The 13,967-nt window shown below is 53.1% G+C and overlaps 4 protein-coding genes across 4 annotated transcripts; 2 read left to right on the forward strand and 2 right to left on the reverse strand.

Moving 5' to 3' along the window:
* Positions 1-598: 598 nt before the first annotated feature.
* PG985_000274 (fungal specific transcription factor domain-containing protein) lies at positions 599-3,802 on the reverse strand (the record flags this gene model as incomplete). Its single annotated transcript, XM_066820043.1, has 4 exons — positions 599-2,521; positions 2,579-2,947; positions 3,004-3,547; positions 3,615-3,802. 4 exons carry the CDS (start codon positions 3,800-3,802, stop codon positions 599-601), a joined length of 3,024 nt encoding a protein of 1,007 aa, XP_066690922.1.
* Positions 3,803-5,416: 1,614 nt separating this feature from the next.
* On the forward strand, positions 5,417-6,628 carry PG985_000275 (uncharacterized protein; the record flags this gene model as incomplete). Its single annotated transcript, XM_066820044.1, has 4 exons — positions 5,417-5,564; positions 5,628-5,759; positions 5,825-6,377; positions 6,448-6,628. 4 exons carry the CDS (start codon positions 5,417-5,419, stop codon positions 6,626-6,628), a joined length of 1,014 nt encoding a protein of 337 aa, XP_066690923.1.
* Positions 6,629-7,014: 386 nt separating this feature from the next.
* Positions 7,015-8,259, reverse strand: PG985_000276 (uncharacterized protein; the record flags this gene model as incomplete). Its single annotated transcript, XM_066820045.1, has 1 exon — positions 7,015-8,259. One exon carries the CDS (start codon positions 8,257-8,259, stop codon positions 7,015-7,017), a length of 1,245 nt encoding a protein of 414 aa, XP_066690924.1.
* Positions 8,260-10,965: 2,706 nt separating this feature from the next.
* Positions 10,966-13,649, forward strand: PG985_000277 (Sodium/calcium exchanger membrane region; the record flags this gene model as incomplete). The annotated part of the gene is made up of 2 exons (XM_066820046.1): positions 10,966-11,083; positions 11,389-13,649. 2 exons carry the CDS (start codon positions 10,966-10,968, stop codon positions 13,647-13,649), a joined length of 2,379 nt encoding a protein of 792 aa, XP_066690925.1.
* Positions 13,650-13,967: the final 318 nt, after the last annotated feature.

Genomic DNA, 13,967 nt, shown 5'->3' on the forward strand with positions numbered 1-13,967 from the left:
TTCGCGTTTCTGTGACTAGCATTCGGTGGAAGATCGCAATATACGCTCTGAGAACCCCTTCGGGGAACCCAGATCGCATACATGGACTATACTAAAGGGGCCACTTACAATGACCTCCCCAAAGAACGCAGACAGAGCGGTTTGTCCTTCGACACGTCTGTGGCCAGTTCCTCACGGCATCACGACACCGATATACAATGAAGAAATGACGGTTCTCATCATGACGAGGTCATGTAGAATGCTCCCCATATTGACATACTCGTAATAACTAATAGCAATCTCCGCAATGCCCACCAAAGACACCAAGACATTTCCCCCAAACACCAACACACACACACACCACCGAACAGACCAAGATTGCAAAGGAAGCGGACAGCAAATGGGGAATCATGACAAATCCAACCCAGCCCAAAGGGGCTTTATGTTCACGCCAAGACGCACAACGCTGAGCCCATATCCGCGAACGATTATGATGCGCGCCAACCTTTCTATCCGTCGCCACACAAATTTCACCAAGAACAGATCGTCCCTCACCTTCTATGTATATATAATAAATAAATAGTATCTCGTTCATCACATGTCCCTACACAACGCCCTTCTATATCCCACCAGTAAACCCACCATGGAAATTTGGAATACCCGCGGCCGCGGCAGCATCCATCTCGAACCCGCGGATGCTCTGCTGCCAGTCCTGCCAGTTGAAGTCTTCGTCCATGTTCACGTCGATGTCGTCCGGAAGCGCCACTGGTGCCGTCAGGTTTGCCGGCGGTCCGCTAGAACCCGGGCCCCAATTCCAGCCAGAATCTGGCCACACCCACGGCGGGGGATTGTTTTCTAGCTGGGGTGTGGTTTTCGCGCTATCAGACTGCGTTGTTGTTGATTGTTGTTGTTGTCGCTGCTGCTGCTGCTGCTGCTGCTGCTGCTGTTGTTGCAACGACTGGGATGGCATAAGGGGTGTGGCAAAGGAGTCTCCAGAAAACACTCCTCCTCCAGAATTAAGCCCAGAATTCCCATTGCTAACATAGCCCGACATGGTCCGCTGCGGCTGTGTCATCCGAGGCTGTGCTTCGTTGGAGAGCCCGTCTGCGACGGGGCCTCCAGCACCATAGGCCGCCCCCCATAAGTTCTCAGAGTTAAACAAAACCTGCGACATGGCTGCATCGAGGTATGAGAACTGCGTTGGGGTGAAGTCCGCTTCCGTTTCCGGCTGATTTTGATACGATGTTGTGGGCGGTGTAACCGTTTTGACCGAATTAGGGGGTGTGGTCGCAGGCACAACGTCCATACACGACCTGTGGGCAGCCTTATCGGCTTTTGGCCTACCCACAAGGCCACGCCAGCGCTCGAGGGCTATCGAAGTACGCACAGAGGCTGGCAAATGCTGGAATGTGATCATGGGTGCCGTCATGTTGTCCTCTGACATATCCAGCTTCTCGGCCGCCGCGGGATCGTTGCGCAGACGTTCGATCTCTGACTCGCGATGTTTCTGTGCTTTCACGAACAGCTTGCGGATAGGAAACATGACTGCATTATTACCCTGTAGCTTGGCCAGTTCTCCAGGCTCAAGTCGGAAAGTAGAGGCGAGCGCCATCCACGCCTTCTCCATAGGGGGAGACCAGTCGCGTCGGCCCAACTCCAGTAAGAGGTATGCCACTGCATACCAGTTGGTGTATGTCTGGAAAAGCCACCTGTATTGTTTGCATTTTTCCTCGTTGTTGAGTAGTCGGCTGTACTCAACAACCTCGACAGAAGAGTTGAATATGCGATCACGGGCGTGCTGAGACACTTCTAGCCCTTGACCAGGAAAGAGGACTGATTGGTAGACGGTCAAGCTCATTTTGGCCATAATAAGCCGCGCGATTGCAGCCGCCACCCAGTGCAGTAACTCGCCTTTCGCGTCATCACATGGCTTCAGGTACTTGGCCTCGACGCGGTTATACATCTCTAGAAGCATTTCTTCACGTTCCTGGAAGGTTAATTGGGTATCTTTTGGACACGGCGCCAGCGCATTGACCGAGGAGTGCAATTTCCTCGCAAGGCTGCAGATCTCGTACCGGATGAGACAGAAAGTCACGTCCGTCGCTCCTTGTCTCTCTGGTGGGAAGTCTTTCATTTCGGGGCCGAAGTCGTTATCGTTGATGTTCAGGGGGAATTCGGTGTCCCACGTCCGCTCGGCAATGACCAGCTCGGTACCCTGGTCCTCAGCCGATCTGAGATCCACCACGACAAGAGTCCACCAGAGGCGGCGACGCATCTCGATCTCGAAGGGAGTCAAATCTGCAAACTGGGTGCCCTCTCTATGCATTCCCAGAGACTGAGCTAGGCGGATAACTAGGCCCGTGAGCGTCCAGGAGAATCGGGTGCTGTCGTTTCTACGGACGACTACGAGATAGAGGGTGAGAGCCTGTACCACCACCGCATCGGAAGTGCTGACAAAGTTGGCTTTGGCAAGGGCTTGTTCGGTACCAAACCGGTATTGGTCGAGCAAACGCGCCTTATCCGTGTTGAAGTTAATTTGGACCTGGATCGTTAGCAAACTGGAACTGGGCTTTAGTAAGGAATGTAATCTTAGGCTCACTTCGTTTTCTTCCATCGACGTGATTGACGCATAATATATTGCGAACATCAAGGCCTCCAGACCCGGTGTCAAGGTGTTCATATCAGCTCTTACTTGCCGAACGACCTTGTGCATCGTCGGTACATGGAGGATCTTGACGATCGGGTCGACATTCTCCGTATATATTTGCCAGATAAAAGGGATCTGTGACGGTAATGGGTGGAGCTTCCTCAAATCGACATCAGACGACCTATATCCAAATATGAAAGCATGGTGGTCTGCTTGCTGGTCCTTGGTGGAGGTAGAGGTGGCCGGTGTGCTTCCATCGTCGTCTGAATCATCAGACTCCTCGTCTGTAAACTTCTCCGTCTCCGCTCGAAGCGCTGAAAGCTGAGTCACAAGAGTCAGTCCGTTAAGCCAGCATTCGTCAACAATGTCGATCTTACCTCATCGCTCATCCTCGACCAGAATGCATTACTGACGTATCGCCTCTTCCCATCATCATTAAGTACTAGCCGTCCGAAATCCCGATGAACGTGACTACTACCAGGGCTCTGTATGGGGCTGTTCAAAGTGGATTGGCGAGCTCTCATCCCCCCTGTAGTGGCGCTCCTCCCTAGTTCGGCTGGCTTCGTGGTACGCGCGGAGGACGCGGTCGTGGGTGAGGTCTCGGTGCTCTCTAGTCTCCTCTCGTCTCCAACGGGATGTGACGAATCTTCGGGGGAAGTGCCGGAACTCGTGGGTTGCCGCGTGTCGACCTCGATCTGACCGCTCAGCTCTTCTACAATGCCTTCCAGCTTCCGAAGTCGCTTCATCAACTCTACCTCACGCTCGCTCGTCTGTTTCGGTGGGGCGTTCGGATCTTTCGGACGAGGCCGTCTCGGTGCTCGGCCGGGAGCCGGGAAGATGCAGGAAATGTGCGCTTTGCGGCAATTGCCACAAGGCATGTGCTTATCGCAGCGAACCTTGCGACGACGGCAGGTAACACACCTGTAAATGTCAAGCATTGCATTAGTCAAATGACGGCGGTGCTGCGCATCGAGCTAGCTGTGCTTACGATCGCGGGTTCATGGCAGACGAGGGTTCGACACTGGGGTCGATGATGGTGGCTCCAGCGGGCGCGCCGCCGCCCATTCCAGTCATAGTGTGCATGGGGGCAACGGGCATGTTGTCACGGATGGTGGAATCTACGGAGGACCCTGGTGTATTTCCAGTCTGAGGGATGGGCGAGAACCCCATGGCCATGGTGTTGTCCATGACAATGCGCCGGCGCAGTAGGTATTCACGGAAAGAGTGGGTTGCGTTCTTTAGCCTTCGCAGCGGGTTTGGTGTCGATTGTTGTTGCTCGTTCCCGCTACGGAAGGCGGATAGCGCGCGAAAATCGGGCGCTGCGTCGGGAGATAGGATGAGGAAATCAGAAAATCTTTGGAGTGCTCGAGAAATGTGACGGAGTAGCAGTACATGCACGCACAGCACGGGTTGCTTGGCATAGATGACTCGATTGGCTGGCTCGCTGTCGACTATGCCCGATTTTGCCGCGGGTCCTGCTGGTTCTCGGGGCAACTTTTGAGGTGATTACAGCACAGGGATAACCGATGTCGGGATCGGCCGAGCTCATCGGTCGGCGACGGTGGTTCCTTGCGGTTTCATGTGGAAGAAAATCGCCGTGGTGATATGGCGTTGCCGGTAGGTTGTCGTGGATGAAAACATACAGAGTTGAAGGAGGGTTGTCAGGCTGGCCATCAGGTGTCAAGCCAGCATAGTCAACCGACAAGAATTCATCTCCATGGAACCATTCTCCATCGATTAGATGGAGACCAGGCCAGGAAAACGGTGCTGGCCGGTGGGGTTCGCGCTGATGGAGATCCCTTGGACTTGCTTCCGTAAGCAGGATTTCATCTTCAGCCCTGAAAGAGGGGGAGCCAGGGAGATGGTGTGAAGGGGAAGCAGCTCGGATCGCCCGCTACCATACGAGCCAATGCGAATGTCGTTAGTGCCGCGCTGCTTACTTGGAGCGATGGCATTTGTACGGGAATATGACGACGCGTTAATGCTCACCAGTAGTACAAGGCAGGAAGATGGTGGCGGAGAGGAGACGATAATACCAGAAGAAAATCTTAGGGTAGAGCGCAAGCAACATAACTGACTCCTCGCCGACACGTGAGACCATCATCATGTCATACATGTAGGTTACCGGACTTTGGCGGCCATTAAATCCGAGCACCCTAGTCTGCGGCCTGCGGTAGGAGGTAGGTAGTCCAAGTTTGTTAGTCCATAGTCGCTCAGCATGAAATCAATGAAGAATAGAAATGTTGAGAGAGAACGTGCCCGATGTTTGTGTCGCCTCGACCAGTCTCTGATATAGAAAACAGCACTGGAGTCATCGCGTTGGCTGGATCACCCGAAACCCCGAAGGATATCTCATTACATCCATCTGATGCTGACCCAGAAGGATGGAAGCAAGACGTTCGCGCCTCGGTTGATCGCGAACAGACAGGGGGTGGTCACTTGACGTATTCGTCGCGTGGCTTGCTGGGACAAACTTTGTACGGGCATGTCTTTCAATGTTCTTTCTTTGCGCTCATGCTTTCCGATTGGATGACAACCAATTCAATCCTGCCGCCTGCCTTCAATGATGCTGGTCTCACCCCCGCCGGCTTACTGCTAGGTACAACAACCCCGCCATTGCGGATCAAAGTCAAGGTAGGTATGAGATCGCCAAGATTCTACCGCAACCCGCAGTACCTTTGTCTTGGCAATTACCATTTTCCATATTGATCGTCGAGCTGAAATCGTGATTTGTTCGCCCACATCTGACGATATATATATCTGTGTGATACCTACTTTATTCCGAAGAAAATGGCACCCTTGCCCAAGACGATGCGCGCAGTTGTCTGTGCCGAACCTGGGGACATTGATGTCTTGAGGCTGCAAGATGTTCCTGTTCCCACCCCCGCCATAGGACAAGTCCTAATCAAGATCCTGGGTTTCGGTATAAACCGAGCAGGTAACTCCTACATCCGTGTCCCTCCAATCAACCATGTATTGAAATGGCTCTGACCTGTCGAAGAGATGTATACCCGCCAGGGCCATTCTCCAACTGTGAAGTTTCCACGTATAATTGGTATCGAGTGTATCGGACGGGTCGTAGCCTACGGGGGCTCCGTAGAGGCTCCCCCGCACCCCATCGGATCTAAGATCGGTATGTTAGTATTGTTCTTGCAGGGCATATTCACTATTTACGGGTTTTGACGTTCGCGAAACCAGCTACATGCATGGGCGGGCTCGGTCGCGAGATCCCCGGGTCCTACGCCGAGTACACATGCGTCGACGCCGGGAACATCCGGCTGATTCCGCCGACCTCGCTGCCGGTCAGTGTGCTGGCGTCCTTGCCCGAGATGATGCAGACGACATGGGGCTCGCTGGTCAGCGCCCTCGACCTGAAAGCGGGCGACAGTCTCCTCGTCCGCGGCGCCACCAGCTCCATCGGCCTGTGCGCCCTACAGCTCGCCCGCACGCTCGGCGCGGCCCGCGTCGCCGGCACCACGCGCAACAACACCCGGGAGCAGATGCTTCGTGACTGCGGCGCTGACGAGGTCTTTGTGGACTCTGGCGAGATTGCCGATCAAGTCGTCCAGAGTCCCAGAGGCAGCTTCGACAAGGTCCTCGAGCTAAACGGGACCACGACTCTGAGAGACTCGCTGAGATGCGCCGTGGCGAAAGGCACAGTCTGTATGACGGGTATCCAAGGCGGATCGTGGGAGATCAATCAGTTTTCTCCGATGTCCGACCTCCCGAACCGGGTTCGGCTTTGCGCCTAGTAAGTGAATGAAATACACTAACCGTGTTGGCGACTGTGTGCATAATAATATGTACTGATACCGGTTTAGTGGTGGCGGACCTGAAGACTTCCATGAGATGCCATTGGAGCAAATGGTCAAGGATGTAGAAGAAGGCCGAGTCAAGATTCCAGTGAAGCAGTTCAAGCTGGACGAGATTCAGGAAGTCCATCGTGTCCTTGAATCAGGGGGGAGGGGAGCGAAGATGGTTGTCGTTGTCTCTGACGATTGACCTGCGACGGTCTGTTGTCGGTAACAATGTTGTTGCTTGCAGGCATTGCTTCCATTATCCGCGTTGAAGCGGACTATTATTCCCACACTGTACTACGACAGCGCAGTTCATCGCTCGGTTCTGGCACCTATTGTACTCATCGTCGAGTAGACTACTGACATGAGAGAAGATGTGTCTTCGAACTTTCTGATCTTCGAGCGTGACATCTACTATCAGCATCATGCTACTCGTGATAAGGCACAGATATAAATAAAAAAAACTTGTGATTATTAAAACAGAAAGACCTGGGCGGCCTCTACTTATTCGCCCTATCCGAATATCTCCTGGTGGTACGAATACACGAAGCAGTAATTAAGTCGTTGGCAGGGAGCTCTTGAACTCGAATCTCAAGGCCGTTTGCTGTACTCTTCCAGGCCCTGCCACTTCCAACGCCAGGGTGCAAAGACGATCTCGAAATGCACCTTCTCGAACACACCCACGGCGGCACAGAGATCGCGGAAGCCGTCCAAGCCCTTGACGGCCCCATCCTGTTCCATGTCTGTCTCTTCGTAGAGGTCCCACTCCCATTGGCTCTGGTGAACGCCGTCCCGGGTGAGGAAAATCTTCACACTGACGCCGTCGCCTCCCGTTGGAACAAACCTCATGCCAATTCCCACAGTCTCTCCGCGCTTAAAGGGTTGGACAAAGTCCTTGCCGCCCCAGCGGTCATTGATGTACTTGTGGCCATCGTCGCCATGAACAGCCAGACTTCCGCGGTGCCATCCCGGAAGACGGAAACCGGGATACGGTGGTACGGTGAAGCCAAGAGCCATGCTAATTTCCTGCCGGCTGTCCTTCGAAAAGTTGACCTCGTAGTAGATGACCTTGGTGCGACCAGTCGCCCAAGGACCGTGCGAGCTGACACTATACATTGGAGGCCATGAAATGATGCTTGTGTCAGTGGTGCCGTCCTTGCTGAAGCCCTTCCATACACCCAGAGCAACGGGAGCAATCTGGACCTTGTCGTTCATCCATAGGAGTCGGAAGTTGCTCTGTTGCTGGGCTTGTGCATTGGCCGGGTCAAGCGCTTCTGGTGCCAACATGGGATTGCTGTGGCAGAAAGCCTCGCCTGCTTCAGCTTCCGCTTCAGTGGCATTGTTTGTTGGCGAGAAGTCATGTGCCGCGAAGAATGGCGGGGGTGGTGGCAGCTCCGAGGTGTCGGGCACAGCTTCTTCCCATGCGTGCTTCTTGCCCGATTGTGCCGGAGGAGGCGGGCCTGGGGGAGGTGCGAAATCGCCGAATCCGCCATGCCCCTTGGAGGGTGGTGGACCCGACGGAGGTGCAAAGTCCTGACGAGGAGGCGGTCCCGGAGGGGGAGTGAAGTCATCGTTGCGGCGGGCTGGCGGTGGACCCGGAGGCGGAGCAAAGTTATTGGCCTGTGAGTGGCTGGGGGGAGGGCCCGAGGGCGCTGCGTAATCCTCCGGTCTGCTGGCGCTTTTTGACGGCGGCGGCGGTCCAGCCGGGGGAGCATAGTCCTGATTCATCTTCCCCGATGCAGATGCTGGAAGGGCGCTGCTTGAAGCGTTCTGCGGAACATGAGCCGGCTTTGGAGCTGGCTCGTTCGAACTTTCCTTCTTGCTGCCAAAACACATGACGAATGGAAAGTGTTATGTTGTGCTGTAACTTGCGGAGCGATCGACGGGTTTATGACTTGAGTCAAGAAGACTGCGCCTCGCTGACTAGCTTATCTGTGTACTCCTCAAGCTGTAGTGCTAGGCCTCCTGGAGCGAACTAGTGTAGGTCCGGAGGGCGCCTGATGCGATGATAACTCACTCTTGCTTGCTCATGTTGCTCACCCTCTTGGTTGATTGTTTATGGCACCCAATGTGTAAGGCAGATACTGCGCGTAGAAAGTAGAGTGGGCCGCACCTCTTCAAACGAACATTAGAATTCCAAATAGAGTTATTTCCGGTTGCTCAGCTCTCTCACAAAGAAACAATAGTGGGAATTTGCTGGGAAACATAACAACAGACCGGGAGGAACAGTCGGGCTGTGCTGAATTGCCAAGACTGCTATTTGTCTTGGCCTCGCTCTTGCGAAGTCCACCTGATCAAAATACCATTTGGAACCAACAGGTAATCCACGCACCACAACTACATGACGGGGAACAATGGCCCTTCTAACAATATGTAAGGTGCACCTGCCTTGATAATCGGTTACCCTGCCTGCAATTGGACGATGGTCAGCATGAATTGGCTGTGCTGGAAGTACTTGCCACTTACAGGCCTACAAAAGTACCGCTCAGCCACTCCATGATCGTAGGCAGGTACGACGCAACTTGCCCCAGGGTGGCTGATAGCTACCCCGCATTTGGATTTCGTTTAATCAATCAAGGCGCAGGCAGGTGGTGACGTCCTGTCGTGCTCAGAAGAGTCACTGGTAACGTGCTAGGTCGCATCCGGGAGGCCGTTGGAGGCTCAAAGGTTATTGAGTATTAGGCCGTAGATCTCCCGTCGACTAGAAGCCAAGCCAGGGTAAGCTCGAATGTTATCTTGATCATTGTGGCATCATCGGTACTACCTTGTCGATCTATCTTCTGTCGGCAGTCGTTCCATCTGCCCCCATGTGTTGATGCAGTGCCCCTAAACTTCATGTTCATTGATTGGTATACTTGCATACCTACATAGGTAATGGGCATATTCAAATGCTATAGCCTTGCTTTACCACTAGACGTAGACTCGGAGAGGTCACATTCGTTAGATGTTGCCTCCGTTCGGTTCTGAGACAGTCATCCAACGCCTACAGTGAGAGCTTACAAATGTTGCGAATCGCGGCAGTCTGTAGCGTGGTTCAAAATGCCCCGAGCACTGTCGGGGAACAGCGAACGCATCCGCACTTCGGATTTCAGGAGGAGATGAAACCACTGCTGCGGGAAACCAGAACGACGGGCTGGTGAATACATCTCGCGGCTCAATTGCTCGAGTTGCTTTCTGAAATGTGACACCCATGCATGTCAAACTGGGTGTGTGTGCACTACGTCGATGTATGTATCTAATGAGTGCCTTTGACACGATTGATTAGATGCTCCAGTTGATCGTGAGAAAATGTCCCGACAGCTCATTGCATATTGTCTCGATTCATACACCGCTACTGACATGAGGTAGTACCATCAGAGCATACGGCGGCAGCAGCGACGAGAACTCGACAACTTGTCGTCAATGAAAGTACCGAGGGACTTGATTCAGGTGACGTGGCGCTCGAATGGATTGACTCTCAGCTTAATTACGTCATTTTTGGGTTGCGTTCTCGGGTTCCTGAACAATGAAGGGTCAATCGAACATTCGAAATTGTCGGCTACAGACCTCATTACTTGATTGGGCTCCGCCTTGGCACCGGGGGTATCCCCGTTTAGTATATAGTATTATACCATATGAATAGCTACTGCATAGATGAATATTTCCCATCCCTTGGTCGTTACCCACAAAACAACCAGTGCAGTGATGCGATTATCACATACTGTACCCCATGCTGTATTATGCGATTATCCCGTTGACAGCACAGATGGTTAGGACGCCAAGCCTGTAACACTCATTTAATCAGGCCAAAACAAAAGCACCAACAAAAAGTCGAATAGACATCCGTAGCTATCTGGGCCCAGCCTACTTCACCGGATGATTCGAAGTCCTTTCTGTTTCTCTTCATCTATTTTTACCAGACGAATCCCAGCGCCCGAGCTGTTGGCCTACCTAATTCCATAATTTCCTTCTCCAGAGCGCCCAAGCCTTCCAAGCCTTCCAAGACTCCAAAACAAGCCTCTACCAAGACTTGACAAGCATCAGCCAAGCACGATACCTAGTGTCGTCGCGGCGCGAAACATGCGTACGTTGCTCCCGACTTTATTTTATCAATCCAACACCAAACGCCCGGGTGTACAAGTACACGGATACATTGAGTTTCGAGAAACTATAATTCCCCTATCCTCTCAACCCATCTCGCAGTGAGGCGAGAAGGTAAACAGCCGCCGGTGGAAAGTTCCACTCGACGCACGCCTTACTTTGGATTCACGCCCTGAGCTACTGCAATTCGGCGGTTGCAGGGCTGGTTCAGCGTCGTATACAAACCCGACAAGCTCTGAGGCTTCAAAACATCAGGCTCAAGTTTCATCAACAACGCTGCTGGCGGCAGAAGCCCATTTCGTGGGTTGGCATCAATCCAGATATAAAGGCGTGCTGGCTGTTCTCGCTGTCTTGGCGGCCAATGTTGTTTCCTCCCAAAATGTACCTACCCCTGGATCCAAAAGTCCATCCACAATTCAGACAATCTGGTATGCAGAAGCGAATCAAGCTAGTGGCTAAATGATGTATGCTGGCGCACCCGCAAAAGCTGAGGAGACCCACGTCGCTCTCGCTCGCATCTCACCAGATGTCATGTCGAGACGTGACTGGCTCGGATGGTCACCAGTGGGCACTCTTCTCCGTATGTACCTACGCACTACGACGACGGCACTGCCCAGAGCCGTTACTCGCACACAGGGAACCCCCATCCCAGTCAGATAAGCCCCGGTGCCCCCAATTCACCGCAGTCATTGACTGCTCTCTACTGCTGCTATTAATCAGATGCGCGGCTGCCTCTCTAGCCTTACTTCTTCTTCTTACACATCTTCTTCCTCTGCGTCTCTCTTTCTTGTTTCTCTTTCAAGAATTGTTTGACCTTATCGTCACATTTGCCATTCCATCCACTATCGATGAAGAAAAGCTCCTCTAATTCACCTGCGTATATAGATCGCATACGCTCATGGGCTAGAGCACACGCGCATGGAGACCCCACAGCATCCCCGACGCTTCCTATAAGCCATAATCGACAGGCACAACGAGTAGATGAGAAAAATGGTAGCCGCAACAATCTCGGTGGCAGCGGCACTGCCCCCAGCGTCCACAGCAACAATGGCAGTCAAGCACACGGCGCCGATAATACACAGCCTGGCAACGCCGCAACTGGTCAGGCATCTGAAGCTGAGGGGACGGGGACTGTCCTAGAAACAGAACCCCGACCTAATGTCTTTGTCCGATTCTACCAAACCGCTATGAAGATCCTGTGTCATAGTTGGTTCAACATCTTGCTGCTTGCCGTTCCCGTGGGAATCGCAGTGGCCAATGTGCCCGGCATGCCAGCAGGCGCCGTCTTCGCCGTCAACGCTGTTGCCATCATCCCCCTGGCTGGCCTCTTGAGTCACGCCACGGAGTCGGTTGCTCGAAAGCTTGGTGATGCCGTCGGCGCCCTTCTCAACGTTACCTTTGGTAATGCTGTTGAGTTGATCATCTTCATCATTGCTCTGGCAAAGAACGAGATTCGCATCGTTCAAGCCTCGCTTCTCGGGTCCATCCTCGCCAATCTTCTGTTGATTCTCGGCATGGCATTCTTCTTCGGAGGCCTTCGATTCCGGGAACAAATCTACAACAGCACCGTTACGCAAATGAGTGCTTGTCTACTCAGTCTGAGCGTCTGCAGTCTTGTTCTGCCTACTGCGTTCCATGCCTCGTTCACTAATAATGACAAGGCAGACGCGGAGTCCTTGAAGATTAGCAGAGGAACCAGTGTTATTCTTCTCTTGGTTTATGTCATTTATCTTCTTTTCCAGCTGAAGTCGCATGCCTACATGTATGAGTCGACCCCGCAACATATCATTGACGAAGAGTCCACCCCCGGCCCTGCTGCTGCTTGGCTTGACACCTCTAGCTCGGAATCGAGCGACTCGTCCGACTCCGACTCGGCAGGCTCTAGCCATTCGGGCAACACTATGTCTAAGCGCGTGAAGAGGGCCATTCGGTCCAGGCGTCGCAGAAAGTCGAGCGTGGCATCTGTTGACACGATCGACGAACAGACCCGCTCATCCTCGTTTGGCACCAATCCGGCAAGTCCCTTGCCGGACAATGCATCAAAATCTGGCGATTCTTCCAACGGACCAACTAAGCCTGTCTTCCCTCGCATGAACACCGAGGGTAGTGAAGAAGCTATCGAAGAAGAACCACCAAAGCGCCACAGAAAACATCGTCACCGAAAGCACAAGCATCGCAAGCACCGAAAGACCGCATCTCCCGTCAACGAGGATGGCAACATTCCTGGTACGACAGCGTCGAGTGCCGGTGACCTCCCGACTGTGCAGGTGGATGGCCCTGGTGTATCTGATTCCGAGCCTCGTCGTGTTGACTTCGCCGATACCGTTTCCAACATGGATGGAGTTAATGATCCTGCTGGACCCGGTACCCCTGGCAGGCGCCCGTTCACGAACCTCCGTGCGATTTCCTTCAAGCCAGTAAAGAGCTTGGCGCCACCTGTTTTCAGCCAAGTTCCTGCCCAGAGCCCCAATGCCCCTAATGCCCCCAATGGACGTGTACCCCGCGTACGATACGGTATTCGCCGAACAAACTCGCTACCTGACCGACTCAACGAGGTTCATCAATACCGGGCCCCTGGCTCCATGTTGCCTGCACAGATACCTCATGCGGCCCTTGTTGAGGGTGCTGATGCGGAGTCTGGAGAGAACGATGACGACCTCTCTAGAATCTCGGCTATTGTACTTCTCCTGATTTCTACCGCGCTTGTGGCTGTATGCGCCGAGTTCATGGTTGATTCCATCAACGCAGTTGTCGAAACCAGTTCGATCGGCGAGACGTTCATTGGTCTAATCATCCTTCCCATTGTTGGCAACGCTGCGGAACACGTGACTGCCCTGACGGTGGCCATGAAGAACAAGATGGATCTGGCCATCGGCGTCGCTGTCGGCAGTTCTATTCAAATTGCCATCTTCATCACGCCGCTGGTTGTTATCCTAGGCTGGATCATGAACCGCGAGATGACACTGTACTTTACCCTGTTCGAGACGGTTTGTCTGTTCGTGTCTGCCTTTATTGTCAACTTCCTGGTTCTCGATGGCAGGAGTAACTACTTGGAGGGGGCGCTTCTTTGCGCCGTGTACATCATCATTGCGGTGGTGGCGTTCTTCTACCCAGAGGGCAAGGACGCCGGTGTTTGGGGTCAATAAGACATGAAGGGCGGCGAAGGCGAGAATTTACGCTCGAGACATCCAGCCAACTTGGATCGTCGAAGAGGAGACTGATGAGAAATACGAAGTTCAACTATACACGAACAATTTCAGATAGTAATGTAATATACATTCTTTTGATGCGCGTCTACTTGATTACATGACATTCGTTAGAAAGCTACTCGGTCGCATGATGCCCACCAACATCGATCATCCTGTTGCCTACCGGTTATCCCGCCAATGCAGGCCCTGAAGATAAGAAAACCAATGCACTTGATGCAGCAGCGTTTGGTAGTCGGTGGCTGAGTCCCCCACCGA

The sequence above is a fragment of the Apiospora marii genome (assembly GCF_038362585.1).
Source record: "Apiospora marii strain CBS 49790 chromosome Unknown utg000001l_segment0_segment0, whole genome shotgun sequence".
Lineage (NCBI taxonomy): Eukaryota > Fungi > Ascomycota > Sordariomycetes > Amphisphaeriales > Apiosporaceae > Apiospora > Apiospora marii.